We start from the raw sequence: 16753 nt of genomic DNA, 5'->3' as shown, positions 1-16753 counted from the left end.
GGCTTTTTAGTCCCTCTTCACTTTCTGCCATAAGGGTGGTGTTATCTGCATATCTGAGGTTATTGATATTTCTCCTGGCAATCTTGATTCCAGCTTGTGCTTCTTCAGCCCAGTGTTTCTCATGATGTACTCTGCATCGAAGTTAAATAAGCAAGGTGACAATATACAACCTTGACGTACTCCTTTTCCTATTTGGAACCAGTCTGTTGTTCTATGTCCAGTTCTAACTGTTGCTTCCTGACCTGCATATAGGTTTCTCAAGAGGCAGGTCAGGTGGTCTGGTAGTCCCATCACTTTCAGAATTTTCCATAATTTGTTGTGATCCACATAGTCAAAGGCTTTTGCATAGTCAATAAAGCAGAAATAGATGTTTTTCTGGAACTCTCTTGCTTTTTCCATGATCCAGCAGATGTTGGCAATTTGATCTCTGGTTCCTCTGCCTTTTCTAAAACCAGCTTGAACATCTGGAAGTTCATGGTTCACATATTGCTAAAGCCTGGCTTGGAGAATTTTGAGCATTACTTTACTAGCATGTGAGATGAGTGCAATTGTGCGGTGAGCATTCTTTGGCATTGCCTTTCTTTGGTATTGGAATGAAAACTGACCTTTTCCAGTCCTGTGGCCACTGCTGAGTTTTCCAAATTTGCTGGCATATTGAGTGCAGTACTTTCACAGCATCATCTTTCAGGATATGAAATAGTTCAACTGGAATTCCATCACCTCTACTAGTTTTGTTCATAGTGATGCTTTCTAAGGCCCACTTGACTTCACATTCCAGGATGTCTGGCTCTAGGTGAGTGATCACACCATTGTGATTATCTGGGTCATGAAGGTCTTTCTTGTACAGTTCTTCCGTGTATTCTTGCCACCTCTTCTTAATATCTTCTGCTTCTGTTAGGTCCATACCATTTCTGTCCTTTATCGAGCCCATCTTTGCATGAAATGTTCCCTTGGTATCTCTAATTTTCTTGAAGAGATCTCTAGTCTTTCCCATTCTGTTGTTTTCCTCTATTTCTTTGCATTGATCACTGAGGAAGGCTTTCTTATCTCTCCTTGCTATTCTTTGGAATTCTGCATTCAGATGCTTATATCTTTCTTTTTCTCCTTTGCTTTTTGCTTCTCTTCTTTTCACAGCTATTTGTAAGGCCTCCCCAGACAGCCATTTTGCTTTTTTGCGTTTCTTTTCCATGGGGATAGTCTTGATCCCTGTCTCCTGTACAATGTCCCAAACCTCTGGCCATAGTTCATCAGGCACTCTATCTATCAGATCTAGTCCCTTAAATCTATTTCTCACTTCCACTGTATAATCATAAGGGATTTGATTTAGGTCATACCTGAATGGTCTAGTGGTTTTCCCTACTTTCTTCAATTTAAGTCTGAATTTGGCAATAAGGAGTTCATGATCTGAGCCACAGTCAGTTCCCAGTCTTGTTTTTGCTGACTGTATAGAGCTTGTCCATCTTTGGCTGCAAAGAATATAATCAGTCTGATTTTGGTGTTGACCATCTGGTGATTTCCATGTGTAGAGTCTTCTCTTGTGTTGTTGAAAGCGGGTGTTTGCTATGACCAGTGCATTCTCTTGGCAAAACTCTATTAGCCTTTGCCCTGCTTCATTCTGTATTCCAAGGCCAAATTTACCTGTTACCCCAGGTGTTTCTTGACTTCCTACTTTTGCATTCCAGTCCCCTATAATGAAAAAGGACATCTTTTTTGGCTGTTAGTTCTAAAAGGTCTTGTAGGTCTTCATAAAACCGTTCAACTTCAGCTTCTTCAGCGTTACTGGTTGGAGCATAGACTTGGATTACTGTGATATTGAATTATTTGCCTTGGAAACAAACAGAGATCATTCTGTTGTTTTTGAGATTGCATCCAAATACTGCATTTCAGACTCTCTTGTTGACCATGATGGCTACTCCATTTTTTCTAAGGGGTTCCTGCCCACAGTAGTAGGTATAGTGGTCATCTGAGTTAAATTCACCCATTGTAGTCCATTTTAGTTCACTGATTCCTAGAATGTCAACGTTCACTCTTGCCATCTCCTGTTTGACCACTTCCAATTTGCCTTGATTCATGGACCTAACATTCCAGGTTCCTATGCAATATTGCTCTTTACAGCATTGGACCTTGCTTCTATCACCAGTCATATCCACAACTGGGTATTGTGTATGACAAAAACCTTAAAAAAAAAAATTTAAATCCAAGTCCTCCTTGGTGTGATGGTTTGTGATGGCTTCTTCACCCAGCTATCTGGTATCAGGAGAGGCCATACCTGCCTAAGGGGTCTTGGACTCCTTCTCTTTGCCATGAAGCTGCTTTTGGTTGAAGATAGTAAGAAATCTGTATTTCAGTGCATCTTTCTGGTGGGTTTTTTTTTTTTTTTCACAGTAACAGTAGCAAAAGAATTTCCCTTCCTCTATTTGTGGCTAAAACAAAAAGTTTGAAATGCACAGCTTTAAGGAAGAAACAGGACAAGGGAGCTGCTGACCCAAGTGGGCCCTGGCGTCCCAGGAGTGCCAGCTTCCCAGGGGAGGACAGGACAAGCAGGGGCCCCTTGGGTGCCTGGGCTCAGGGGTCACCTGCAGATCCTTGACCCACGCCTGTCCCTCCCAGTCAATGTTCCCACACTCAGCTGTGTCACTGCCCGGCATTCCTTACAGTCCCCAGCCCAGTGACCTGAGACCCAGACCCCTCAGGTCACTGGCCATGCTTGAGCCATCACCCCATCCCAGGGCCTCCCCGACCTTGGCTGATACCCCTCACCCCTGAGCGTAAACCCAGCTTGCTGCCAAGAACTCCAACAGCTTAATGATAAACCTACAGCCTAAAACTATGTGAGAGTGATTGAGTCACTGGCACAGGAATCCAGAGAATGTTCTGGAGCCTGTGTGTGTTTGCTCATCTGTGTATTTAATGTGTCCTGAGTTACAGGCAGGACACACTGCACCGTCTGCCAGGCCGAGATGGGAATGTCGGCCCAGCTCAGGAGTCTTCACCCTGCCTGGTTCATATCTCCAGGCACCTGCTCTCAGCCCTCTCCCCAGAGGCACTGAACTGAGGCCCAAGAAGCCCTGCTTTCTGCTTCTATGTCCCACAGGCATTGCTGGGGGGTTGGGGGAGGAGGCTGTGCCTTGAGGTATTGGAATCTTAGTTCCCTGACTAGGGACAAAACCTGTGCCCCTGGCAGTCGTTAAGCTCAGTCTTCAGCACTGAGAAGTCCCCTATCTTAATAACTGTTGTGTCCATTTTGGCAGTGTTAAGTACATTCATAGTGTTGTACAACCATCTATCCGCACAACTCTTGTCTTCTTAAAAAACTGAAACACTGTTCCCATTGAAGAACGACTCCCCTCCCACAACCCCCATTCTCTCCATCTCTGTGGATTCTGTCACTACAGTTCCCTCATATAAGTGGAATCACATGGAATCTGTCCCTTTGTGATGGCTTATTTCACTCAGCATCATGTCCTCAAGGTTCGTCTGTGGAGTAGCAGGTATCAGAATTCCCTTCCCTTTTAGGGCTGAGTAACATTACATTGTCATTGCGACAAAAATCTGTGTAGTCAAAGCTATGGTTTTTCAGTAGTCACATACAGATGTGGGAGTTGGACCATAAAGAAAGCTGAGCACCAAAGAATTGATGCTTTTGAACAGCAGTGTTGGAGAAGACTCTTGAGAATCCCTTGGACGGCAAGGAGATCAAACCAGTCAATCCTAAAGGAAATCAACCCTGAATATTCACTGGGAGGACTGATGCTGAAGCTCCAATACTCTGGCCACCTGATACGAAGAACTGACTCATTGGAAAAGACTCTGATGCTGGGAAAGATTGAAGGCAGGAGGAGAAGTGGGCAACAGAGGATGAGATGTTGGGCGTAAGTTTGAGCAAATTCCAAGAGATAGTGACAGACAGGGAAGCCTGGCGTACTGATATCCATGGGGTCACAAAGAGTCAGACATGACTGAGTGACTGAACAACAGCATTCCATTGTGTATCCATTCATCTGCCTGTGGATATGGAGTTGTCCCCATCTTTTGACAACTGTGAACAATGCTGCTGTGGAAATGAGGGTACAAATATCTGAGTCTCCACTTTTACCTTCGGGATGTAGGCCCAGAAGTGGGATCGCTGGCTCACAATAGTCTTGTTTTTTATTTTCTGAGAAAGCACCTGATGTTGGCCACACTGGATGTAGCTGTTAAGGCCGGGCCAGCAGTGCTGGGGTTCATTGCTCCAGGTTCTCACTGCACTTGGTTTCTCCTCTGCTCTTTCACTGCTAAAGGCCGCACCATGCTCTGCTTCGCATTTCCTGCTGATGGGTGAAGCAGACCTCTGACCCTGAGTTGTTTGGAATGCTCATGGCTCACTCTCCACTGCGTTCCAGGAAGGAGATGAAGATGCTGGAGCTGTCGGGGTACCTGAAAGGCCAGCTGGGCGCGGAGGAGCAGCTGTCACTCATCAGCGGCTGCTCTGACCTGCAGGAGGCAGTAGAGGGCGCCCTGCACGTGCAGGTGAGTGGGGACACCTGCCCGCCCGGCTGGCAGGGCCTGTCCCCTGGGTCCTTGGGTCAAAGGCAGGGGAAGACGTGAGGATCGTGAGCCCGCAGGTGCAGATGGCGTTCACGCAACCAGAAACACTGTCTCCCACCCCCCCCCCACCCGTCACCCACTACCCCTTCCCCAGGATGGAGTTCTCTCTTGGGGTGTTACAATGTTGAGCAAAAAGAATGTCTTCTGGCCAGCTAATACTTTCCTATTTTCGTCTAACTGGATGGGAGACTATGTTGTTGTTCTGAGATATAAGAGATCGCCTAAGAGAAACCCTTTAGTGTTTTGCAACGTTTGCATTTACTTTTTCCAACAACTTCACTCAGAGAATCAGGCCATCCCCACTGCTGAGGACACTCCAGGCCTAGTGGACTGGCGGCAGCTCAGTGGCCACACAGGCTCCAGCCTGCCAGGGCCTGAATGCAGCTACTGCCCCATGAAGACCTGGTGTCTCCCGGCTTCCAAAACGTGACACTTAAGCTGCCCGGGGTTGACGGGGCCTTGCTCCTGAGCCCCTCCTCGCCCCATGTCCAGCCACTGCTGGTGTCTCGTCTGGTCTGTGACGCTGGTTGAGCTGGGAGCAAAGCCAGGCCTGAGCGGGGCTCCTGGTGCAGAGGCCTCAGGCCTGACACTCCTCCAGTCCACATGGTAGACTTCCTAGTCTCCTCCCGCTCTTTCTACCGCATCCTGTGTCCTGCTCAGTAAAGGGTCCAGGATGGATGCCAACCCGGCCCTGAGCTCTGAGCCCCTTGTCCTGGCCCGCTGAGGCCTCCATTCCCGTTCTCGGTGGTTGTGGTCACCTCAAGTGACTCTTATTCCAGGCCAGGCTCCCTTGCTTCCAATGAGAACAGTAGGAAACCCCTTTGGGGATCAATTTGATACATGATATTTACATGATGGAAGTGAATGCTTACAATGACGTGTACGATGTGACCTGACAGGTGAGCATGTGACGTGTCACCACGTTTCCCAGAACAGTGGTGTCCACTTGGGTCTGTCTCCACTAGAGTAACTTGGCTTCTTTTCTGAACAGTTTCCAGTGCCCTTTGCTTTTTCCTCTGAGACGTTTGCTGTACTTTGTAATCTGTGTGTGATGATGGCTAGAAAGTTTCATCTCCAGCCTCAGGTACTAACTGTCAAGCCTTCTGTTGTTTCTTTTCTTCCTTGCAGTGGTATGGTATGATCCACACAGTTAACTGGCAGTGTTATTTTTCTAAAGCAATCTTTGTGTGTGTTTGTGTTAGTCTCTCAGTCGTGTCCAACTCTCGTTGACTCCAAGGACTGCAGCCCACCAGGCTCTTCTATCCATGGAATTCTCCAGGCAAGAACACCCGAGTGGGTTGCCATTTCCTCCTCCAAAAGCAATCTTTATAAGGCTTATTATAAATTTTCCAGCACTAGCCATTGCAAGGGAAGCCCTGTGGCTTAGTGGTAAAGAATCCACCTGCCAATGCAGCAGACGTGGGTTTGAATCCCTGGGTCAGGATGATCCCCTGGAGGAGGAAATGGAAACCCACTCCAGTATTCTTGCCTGGAGAATCCCATGGACAGAGGAGCCTGGATGGAGTCGAAAAGAGTGGGACATGACTAAGCAATTGGGCATGCACACATGCAGCTATTGCAAAGTCATGCCCCAGGTATAATTAACATGTCTGTGTTAAATTTCTTTCTCTCCTGATCCCATAAAAATTAAAAAAAAAAAAAGGATTCTGGGTCTTCCCTGGTGGTCCAGTGGTTGGGACTCAGTGCTTCCATGGCCTGGAGCCCAGGTTTGATCCCTGGTCTGGGAACTAAGATCACAAATGCCACATGGAGAAAAAGAAAAAAAAGACCTTGAACCTAAAGAATCAAGGCTTAGGGCTGCACTTGCTCTCCTGGGGCCTCACAGCACCTCCAGTCTTAGTGCTCAGAGACCTCCTGCTAGCCGCCTCCTCTGAGCAACTCTGTATGGCTCCCTCTTTCCCGTTTAAGGACAAATTCTCATCGTAGAAAAATTCACCTAGGCTTTTTGGAGACATTTTTTGTTTATAAAAAGAAAACAATTGTTACTTTAGGGAATTGCCCAGAGGCAGGAGGAGAGCATGTGAATTAACACAAACACTTCTTTAATCACAAACCTTCCAGTAGTGCGAGTTACTGAGCCCTGGGAATCACCGCCCTAGAAATGCGAGTGGTCGATTTATCTTCCACCCAAGTCCCAGTGGGTGGACGGCTGGGTCAGAAGGTTTCCTCTGCTGAAACGTGGCAGGGAGTGAGAATGGAACCTGAATTTCTAGCACTTAGTGCAATTTTGAAATCAAATCTGGCCTGGCAAGAAAATCTAGCGTGCTGGAGAAATAAGTGCATTCTGAAAAGTTTCTAAAGCATTGACTGTTGCAGAGCATTAAGGGTCATTAGCTATGACACAGAGGCTTTATCTCATCTCTGCAACTTTTTACCTAAGATCCAGGTAGTTAGCTGGTAGGAGCCATGGGAATTTTGGTCATGGAATTGTGAGCTGTAAATGGACTTTCCTTATAGTCAGCACAGACAATTCAGATGTGTTTTTCCATGTCAATATGAGAATTTGCATTTGAACCTTTACCTCTAAAACTGGGAAAATGCTTAGTCATTTTGGTAAGGACTTTGAGATTGTTAGTAATTACAGGAACCAGTGTTCGTAATAAACACTAAGGTTTAAAATTTATACGTTTGCAAGGTCGGCCTTTTTTGGTCTTCTTCCACTGACTGAGACTCAGAGTGATCTTCCTTTTGGTGGGAGTCGGGGGAGAGGGAGGGTGGCAGCACTGAGTGTGCCCAGGAGTGCATGTTGAATCCTGAATTTCATTTTTCCTGTTCCATGTGTGTATTAATTTGTAAAATCGGATTATTATTCACATATAATAAAAGCTGGCAGTTTTAGTGTTCAGGTCTGTGTGTTCTGACAATTGCATGTGGTCATGTCACCACCTTCCCCCGTCTCCCCCCGCTCTCCCCAGCTTCAGAGCAATTCTGCCACCCCACAAAGTCCCCTCCTCCCATTGTGGTCTGGCCTGGGCTGAAGCCGCTGGTCTGGTTTTGTCCCTGCAGCTTTGCCTTTTCTGTATTGTGGTACAATGTGGACTCACCAGGACTGCACGTGCTTTGTTAGATTTATACATAAACATGTCCCGATTAAGATGCTACTGTAAATAGTACCTTCACAAAATTTTAACTTCTGCTTGTTCATTGCTAGCACATAGTAATATAGTTAAAAGTGGGTTGTTTGATTTATTTAAATTGGGAGGGTTTTCCATATATCTTTGTTATTGATTTTGAGTTTAAATCTGTTCTAGTCTCAAAACAAACTTGACGTTATTTCAATTCTTTTATTTTGTTGAGGCATGTTTTATAACTCAGAATATAGTCTATTTTGGTGAATATTCCATGTGCAGTTGAGATCAATATATTTCGGACCCTCCATCAATGAGAGAAAAGTATTGACATCTATAATTGTGGATTCATTTCTCAGTTCAAACCAGGCATATAGTTGGGTACTGAGCTTCTGTCCCCTGTGACAGACCCTTTTAATTAGCATGTTTTGGTCCATTACATTTACATTATTGATAGGGTTGGATTAAACTCGACTGTCTTGCTTGTTCTTTTCCATTTGTTCCATTTGTTTTGTGTTCTTCTTCCCTACCCTGCTTTTTGGCTGGCTTACAGATGGAGCATTTCTTATCATTTCATTTATCTCCATGATTGTTCATTTATACCTCTTAGAAATTTTTTTTTGGCGATTAATGGCACCCCACTCCAGTACTCTTGCCTGGAAACTCCCATGGACGGAGGAGCCTGCTGGGCTGCAGTCCACAGGGTCTCGAAGAGTCGGACACGACTGAGCGACTTCACTTTCACTTTTCACTTTCCTGCATTGGAGAAGGACATGGCAACCCACTCCAGTGTTCTTGCCTGGAGAATCCCAGGGACGGGGGAGCCTGGTGGGCTGCCGTCTATGGGGTCGCACAGAGTCGGACACGACTGAAGCGACAGTAGCAGCAGCAGCAGCAGCAGCAGCAGCATAGGGTTTATGAAGTTTTTTCTAACTAGTCATGGTCTACCTTCATGTGTTATAGCAGCACACTCCCAGCACCTTTCCGCTTTTCTGCTGTTGTCACAGGTTTTCCTTTTACACATCCTGTCTTAGCACGTACAGCTGCTGCCTTTTCTTTGTACAGTCAACTAACATGTAGGGCAATTAAAATTAAACTTTATATTTACCTGCATTTTCACCATTTCAGCGTTCTTCATTTCTTTGTGTAAATTCAATTTCTCCTGAATTTTTTTCAATTTTATTTATATTTATTATTAAATATTATTTATTTATTTATTTATTTATTGGCACAGCAAGCAGCATGCGGGATCTTAGTTCCTGACCAGGGATGAAACATGTGCCCTCTGAAAATTTCAAAAGTGGTACACACACACACACATACACACAAATGGCTTACACTTGTAGAGGAAAGAAAAGAAGCATAAAGACATTATAAAGTAAAAAGTGAAATCCCTCTTCCTTCATCTTCCCACCTCTGGGGGTGAATATTGTGTGGAGAGTCTGAAGTTTATTTATCCAGAGTTCTACAACTCTTGTTATCATATATTACAGACTTAACATTTTAATAACATGAATCCTATAATGGTGTAATGTTTTTGACTTGATTTTTGTAGTTAGTAATATATTATGACTTTTCCCCCCATGTCCTTACATAATGATCTACCTATTAGCGTTTTTTAATAGGTTGGGAAATCATTTACTTGTACACTATCCAATTATTAACTAAATAATGTGTTTTTAACCATTGGCCATTAATGTTTAGAAATAAAACAGTTTAACACATTGAAATAATCTTTATGGTTTGAAGACTACCTTACCATATGACCCAGCAATCCCACTACTGGGCATATACCGTGAAGAAACCATAATTGAAAAAGACACACGTACCACAATGTTCATTGCAGCACTATTTACTATAGCCAGGACATGGAAGCAACCTAGATGTCCATCAACAGATGAATAGATAAATAAGTTGTGGTACATATATAAAATGAAATATTTCTCAGCCATAAAAAGAAACACACTTGAGTCAATTCTAGTGAGATGGATGAACCTGGAGCCTGTTGTACAGAGTGAAGTAAGTCAGAAAGAGAAGAACAAATATCACGTATTAGGACATGTATCTGGAATTTAGAAAAATGTACAATTTGCAGGGCAGGAATAGAGACATAGACATAGAGAACAGACTTTGGACACAGCAGAGGAAGGAGAAGGTGGACTGAATTGAGAGAGTAGCATTGATCAGCCATAAAAAGAAACACACTTGAGTCAATTCTAGTGAGATGGATGAACCTGGAGCCTGTTGTACAGAGTGAAGTAAGTCAGAAAGAGAAGAACAAATATCACGTATTAGGACATATATCTGGAATTTAGAAAAATGTACAATTTGCAGGGCAGGAATAGAGACATAGACATAGAGAACAGACTTTGGACACAGCAGAGGAAGGAGAAGGTGGACTGAATTGAGAGAGTAGCATTGATACATTTACGTTACCATATGTAAAATAGCTACCTAGTGGGAAGTTGCTATATGACACAGGGAGCTCAACACAGAACTCTGTGACCATCTAGAGGGGTAGGATGGGGTAGGAAGTAGAGGGGAGGTTCAAGAGGGAGGGGACACATATTATACTTATGGCTGATTTACCTTGTATGGCAGAAGCCAATACACTATTGTAAATCAATTATCCTCCAATTAAAAAATATTATAAATTTTTTAAAAAGGCATTATACATAGTATTTCAGCCTCTGAGAGTTTGTGTGCTAATAAAGCCTACTCTAAAGTGCCTGTGTGTGCTCAGCCCTGTGCAACTCTGTGACCACATGGACTGTAGCCCGCCAGGCTCCTCTGTCCATGGGGTTTTCCAGTCAAGAATACTGAAGTGGGTCGCATTTTTCTTTTCCATTACTCTAATATATGGTCCACAAATTTAAAAAAATAAATAAAGGCCAGATAGGAAATGTTTCAGGCTTTGAGAGCTGAGTACAGCCTCTTGCATACTTTACAGCCCTTCAGAAATCTAAAAGCTGTACTTGGCTGGGGGCCGTAAACTGTTTGGCCTGGATCCCAGCCTGCTGGCCCTGCTCCAGTTTGTTGAGGTGGTTTCCTCCCCACGACTTACGGAAAGGAGTCCACCATTAGCGCGTCTAGCCTGTGGGCCTTTCCGGCTCTTCCTTGGGGGCGCGTCTCCGCGGCAGTTTCCGGGTCTGCGTTTGCCGCGCGCTCTCTTGCTCCCCCTGGCCTCCGTGTGCTGCACTGCAGGATCACCGAGCCGGACTGAGTCCCATCCGCGTGGGGTCAGGGAGATGGAAAGTAGCACCTCGCACCCCCGAGGCATGCCAGTGGATGTGCCGCTTCTCCCGGGGAGAGGCTGTGGGCCGGGCTTTCTCTCCCGGTCCTGGCGGGCTGGCTTAGGGGAGGCGCTCGTGGATGACACCCACCTTCACGCACTCATTCTTGTCTGTGCTCCCGCCTGGCCCCGCCGCCTCCTGGGCTGTGGCCACAGGTGAGCCCGTCTGTCCATGTCCATCTCTTGCCTTCTCTGCAAGGCCCCTGCGCAGATGGGATTCGGTCAGTCAAAATCAACGTGATCATTCTCAGTGTTTTTACAAATGACACCTGGTTGATGATCGCTGTGTATCATTCTTCTGTATTTTGAGTTGTGTTTTTAAGGTCAGGTTCATTGAAAATGCAACCTCGAGGATTAGACCCATCTGGCCCTTGGTGGCTTGTTGCTGGTCTTGTGAGTTCTCCTTACCCTTGTAAGTGCGGCCAATTAAGACGGAGGATTTCAGGATCACCAGTGTGGGGTACATTGATCTCCAGTGTGGGGTACATTGATCTTTAAGATGCTTATTAAATTGATAAATGAAAACAGGTATTTCACTAGCCAAATTTGTAGCAACAAACATGTCCTTGTCCCAACACTGACATTTGTAATTTGGTTCTAAAGTTACTGTGAAACTGAATGAGCAACCCTACTTCCCCCTAAACTTTACAAAATAGAAGCTCAGATCTCTCTTTTAAAAAAGCACAGTACCACTCTTTTGGAAAGAAGGGGTGACATTGTAACAAATCCTGGCATGGTGACATAACATTGATTGTATATAATATAAATACAGATAGAAATCTAGATATCTCTGCGTATCTAAACCTTTCTTCCTATAGTTAGGAACTTAATTATCCCTTATGCCTTAGGAATTGTAGGTTGCTAAGTTAATGCTCAAAGTAAAAATAAACAAGTATCTAATATAAACATTTTTATTTTATGAAATCTGTTAAATGGAATGTATAGACACCAACCAAGGAAATTATTTTTAATCTTATCATTTAGTTGAAAATGTGGTAAGTCCATTTAAAAGTAGCCATGGCATGCATATTTAGTGCTTGGGATGTGAGAGTTGGACCATAAAGAAGGCTTAGTGCATAGGAACTGACGTTTTTGAACTGTGCTGTTGAAGAAGACTTTTGAGAGTTCTCCTAGACTGCAAGGAAATGAAAACCAGTCAATCCTAAAGGAAATTAACCCTGAATATTCAGTGTTGCTGAGGCTCCAATACTCTGACCACCTGATGGGAAGAGCCAACTCATTAGAAAAGACCCTGATGCTGGAAAGGATTGAAGGCAAAAGGAGAAGAGGGCAGCAGAGGATGAGGTGGTTCGATAGCATAACTGACTCAGTGGACATAAGTTTGAGCAAATTCCAGGTGATGGTAAAGGACAGGGAAGGCTAGCGTGCTGCAGTCCATGGGATTGCAAAGAGTCGGACATGGCTTAGTGACTGAACAACAACAACAAATAGTAAAAACTCTTGCAATTGTAATATTACTTCCCCTTTTTTGCTCTTGGTGGTGGGTGTTAACCAAGAACCTTAGGTATCATACTGTACATCATGAAGTCCTTCCTTTTTAAGAGATATATTTTAAGGCATATGAGGAATCTGGGAATTTAATATTAATAAAAACCACCTGGGGCAAAACTCCTTGCTAGTGAAAGTTCGAGGGCCCCGTGTCCCGCAGCGAGAGCCGTGGAGGCCTGGGGTGGTGTTTGTTTTCCCGCCAGCTCTCTCACTCTGGCTGTTCCTGGTGGCACAGGCACCCGGCATTCAGATCTGCTTACTCTGAGCCACCCTGATGTTTATTTTCATTTGAAAGTCAATATTCCAAGACTTGCTGCCCAGCATATCTGTTTGAACAATTGGGGGAAAACATAAGGAGGTTTCTTTTAAGTTGGTGACTGTCCCCTTTTAGGATTGGGTTCAGACCAGTTGCCCAGGGGAGAGCTGCCTGCCTGACACATGGAAGCCTGGTCACCAGCACAGCCCTGACGGATGGTCTGTGTTGGGCATGGAGGCCTTCCTCGAGGAGGTGCTTTCACTCTAACTTAGAACCCTTTGAGGACCACCTTGTTCCAGGTGGTCCTCTTGTTCTTTCCTGAATTGACCCTCGGAAAGCTCAGTTCGGCTCTGACAATGTGTCACTAGTGACAGTTACTTACGTGAGTGGGGTTCCACGAAGTGATCCTGCATAAAGCCAGCTGTTAACAGCTGAAAGTGCCAGAAAATATGAAACACGTGTTGTCCCTGCTTTAAAACTCCAACTGGTTTCTGTCCTGAAACAGAATGGCTCTCTGAAGCAGTGGTTGAGATCCAGCTGCTTCTCCTTATAGATTCAGGGCCCACACCCACACTTTCCTGGGTGTTCAGTTCAGTTCAGTTCAATTCAGTGGCTCAGTCGTGTCCGACTCTTTGCGACCCCATGAATCGCAGCACACGATTCAGGACAGGCCTCCCTGTCCATCACCAACTCCCGGAGTTCACTCAGACTCACGTCCATTGAGTCAGTGATGCCATCCAGCCATCTCATCCTCTGTCGTCCCCTTCTGCTCCTGCCCCCAATCCCTCCCAGCATCAGAGTCTTTTCCAATGAGTCAACTCTTCGCATGAGGTGGCCAGAGTACTGGAGTTTCAGCTTCAGCATCATTCCCTCCAAAGAAATCCCAGGCTGATCTTCAGAATGGACTGGTTGGATCTCCTTGCAGTCCAAGGCACTCTCAAGAGTCTTCTCCAACACCACAGTTCAAAAGCATAAATTCTTCATCACTCAGCTTTCTTCACAGTCCAACTCTCACATCCATACATGACCACTGGAAAAACCATAGCCTTGACTAGATGGACCTTTGTTGGCAAAGTAATGTCTCTGCTTTTCAATATGCTATCTAGGTTGGTCATAACTTTTCTTCCAAGGAGTAAGCGTCTTTTAATTTCATGGCTGCAGTCACCATCTGCAGTGATTTTGGAGCCCGAAAAAATAAAGTCTGACACTGATTCCACTGTTTCCCCATCTATTTCCCATGAAGTGATGGGACCAGATGCCATGATCTTCGTTTTCTGAATGTTGAGCTTTAAGCCAACTTTTTCACTCTCCTTTTTCACTTTCATCAAGAGGCTTTTTAGTCCCTCTCAACTTTCTGCCATAAGGGTGGTGTCATCTGCATATCTGAGGTTATTGATATTTTTCCCGGCAATCTTGATTCCAGCTTGTGCTTCTTCCAGCCCAGCGTTTCTCATGATGTACTCTGCATCGAAGTTAAATACGCAAGGTGACAATATACAGCCTTGACATACTCCTTTTCCTATTTGGAACCAGTCTGTTGTTCCATGTCCAGTTCTAACTGTTGCTTCCTGACCTGCATATAGGTTTCTCAACAGGTAGGTCAGGTGGTCTAGTATTCCCATCTCTTTCAGAATTTTCCACAGGCTGACGTTTTTATTAACTGTCTGCTGCCTCCCTAACCCCTAAGTAGGGAATCCCCTTCTTTAGAGATGAAGAGTTGGAAACGGATGTCCTTTATTAAAAGCATCGTGGTACAACGGAATTACCCTGTTACTTGGACCCAGTTAACCTGATACATTTGAGGTACTTTCCTGAGACATTATTCCTGAAATGTTAGAATAGGGGAGAGTCATTTAAAAATGAGAAATGAGAAACCAGTTATCTTGAGTCCTGCCACCCTCACAAAAGACCTGCTTTTCTTTTTATTTATTTATTTGGCTGTGTTGGGTCTTAATTGCGGCACTTGGGACCTTCTTTGCGGCTCACAGATCCCCTAGTTGCAGCTCACGGACCCCCTAGTCGCAGCTCAGGGACGCTCCCTAGTTGCGACTCATGGACCCCTAGTCATGGTTCACCGACCCCCAAGTTGTGACTCATAGTCCCCCAGTCGTGGCTCACGGATCCCTTAGTCATGGCGCAGGGACCCCCTAGTCGTGGCATGCAGACCCCCTAGTTGAGGCGCATGGACCCACTAATTGAGACAAAGCACATACCACATACCAGCCTTTCCTTGGGCTTTGTTGCCCCTCAGCGTGTGGGATCTTAATTCCCCGACCAGGGATCAAAGCCATGTCCCCTGTATTGCAAGGCCAATTCTTAGCCACTGGGTCACCAGGGGAATCCCATGGTACTGATTTTGGTAATGTATTTTCTAGCCTATTTGGGGTAGATTTTTTCATCACTGGCCTAAAGAAGACACAGAATATGGCAAAAGCTATGGTCAGTTGTCGCCGACAGCGTCAAGCTGCAGCTGCCTTGGCGTCTCCCTGGTGCGTTTTCTTTCGCATCCTTGGTCCAAGCGTTCAGCTGGGACCAAGTGCGTGTGTCCTAGAGGTGTGAGAGCTGTGCCTGGGGACGAAGCACGATTCTGGCTGGAAAGGACTCTCTGGAGGGAATGCCCATTTTGTGTAATATTCTGGGGCCTGACTCTCATGCAGGGGAGATGGGGAGAAGGTGCTCTGGAAGCCTCCAGTCTGGGTGAGATGGTTTGGGGCATGGAGTGCACCCCTGTCTGCTCGAGTTGTCACCTGTTTTTGGTCAAGAAAAGGATGAGAAAGGCTGGCGCCCTGGCAAGGCCACAGGGCACTTCTGCCTGTCAGAAGCTTACACCTTTGGGAAGTAAGCGGGACTGGAAGTAAATTGAACACACAGCTCAGAGCAGGGAGGGACGAGGGGAGGGTGCGAACGATCTTGGGGCCGGGCAGCTTCTGCACGAGGTGGTGGGGAGTCTTCCTACATGTCCTTCTCGAGTGAAATGAAGCACTATGTGTCTTAAGGAAACTTCTGCAATGACCAGAAAGTTGTAGAATGGGAGTCCATCTGTGGGGTGATCTGATTTTTCAGAGGGAAATGCTGGGAAAAGACACAAGTATCTTGGAGGTGGAGTTTTGTGAGGTTTGTCCTTTTCCTTGGCCATATTTTCTAGATTTTCCGCAATGAATGTGTATTACTTCAGTGGTAAAAAGCACACGGACCCCCTGGCAGGTGCTCTGGGAGCAGCTGAGCCTGTGGTGGTCAAGACCCGGACTTGGGAGACAGACAGATGCAGGATCCACGGCCTGGTGCATCTCTCCCTCAGTACACACCAAGTTTCAGCGCGTTCTCAGCTGTGCAGGAAACAGCTGTCTCTTTTCTAAGACGTGGGTCATACACAAAATGATTATCAAGAATTAAATGAAAAGGTGTACAAAGTACATACCACATACCAGCTGCTCTTGAAATGCTCAGGAAACACCAGAGTTTCTTATGCCAACAGCTTAAGTTTTTTTATACCTAAGTTTGAGCTGGGCAATTTTGGCTTGATTTCTGGTTGTGAACCGAGCGTGAATGTACGTTTCCTGCAAGCATTAGAAGAATCATGTCTGTGGCTTTGTGTGCTCAGTTGCTCAGTCATGTCTGACTCTTTGTGATCCCCATGGACTATAGCCCACCAGGCTCCTCTTGTGGAGCCAGGGGAATGTCCATGGAATTCTCCAGCCAAGAATACTTGAGTGGGTTGCTGTTTCCTCCTCCAGGGGATCTTCCTGACTCAGGAATCAAACCCACGTGTCCAGCGTCTCCTGAACTGGCAGCCTGTTGCTTTCAGTTCAGTTCAGTTCAGTTCAGTCACTCAGTCGTGTCTGACTCTTTGCAACCCCATGAATTGAAGCACTCCAGGCCTCCCTGTCCATCACCAACTCCTGGAGTTTACCCAAACTCATGTCCATCAAATCGGTGATGCCATCCAGCCATCTCATCTTCTGTCATCCCCTTCTCCTCCTGCCCCCAATCCCTCCCAGCATCAGGGTCTTTTCCAATGAG

The 16753-nt window shown here is 45.6% G+C and overlaps 1 protein-coding gene across 1 annotated transcript in view; it reads left to right on the top strand.

Moving 5' to 3' along the window:
- The window catches only part of CRYL1 (crystallin lambda 1), a 64448-nt gene that overhangs the window by 13683 nt on the left and 34012 nt on the right, over positions 1 to 16753 (top strand). The window contains exon 3 of the mRNA XM_018056536.1: positions 4383 to 4509. Coding sequence (XP_017912025.1) covers positions 4383 to 4509 — 127 coding nt within the window. The remainder of the gene's footprint in view (positions 1 to 4382; positions 4510 to 16753) is intronic.

This window comes from Capra hircus, chromosome 12, assembly GCF_001704415.2.
Source record: "Capra hircus breed San Clemente chromosome 12, ASM170441v1, whole genome shotgun sequence".
Taxonomy (NCBI): Eukaryota; Metazoa; Chordata; class Mammalia; order Artiodactyla; family Bovidae; genus Capra; species Capra hircus.
Note: the sequence above shows the minus strand (reverse complement) of the source record. Positions and strands in the feature narration are given on the sequence as shown.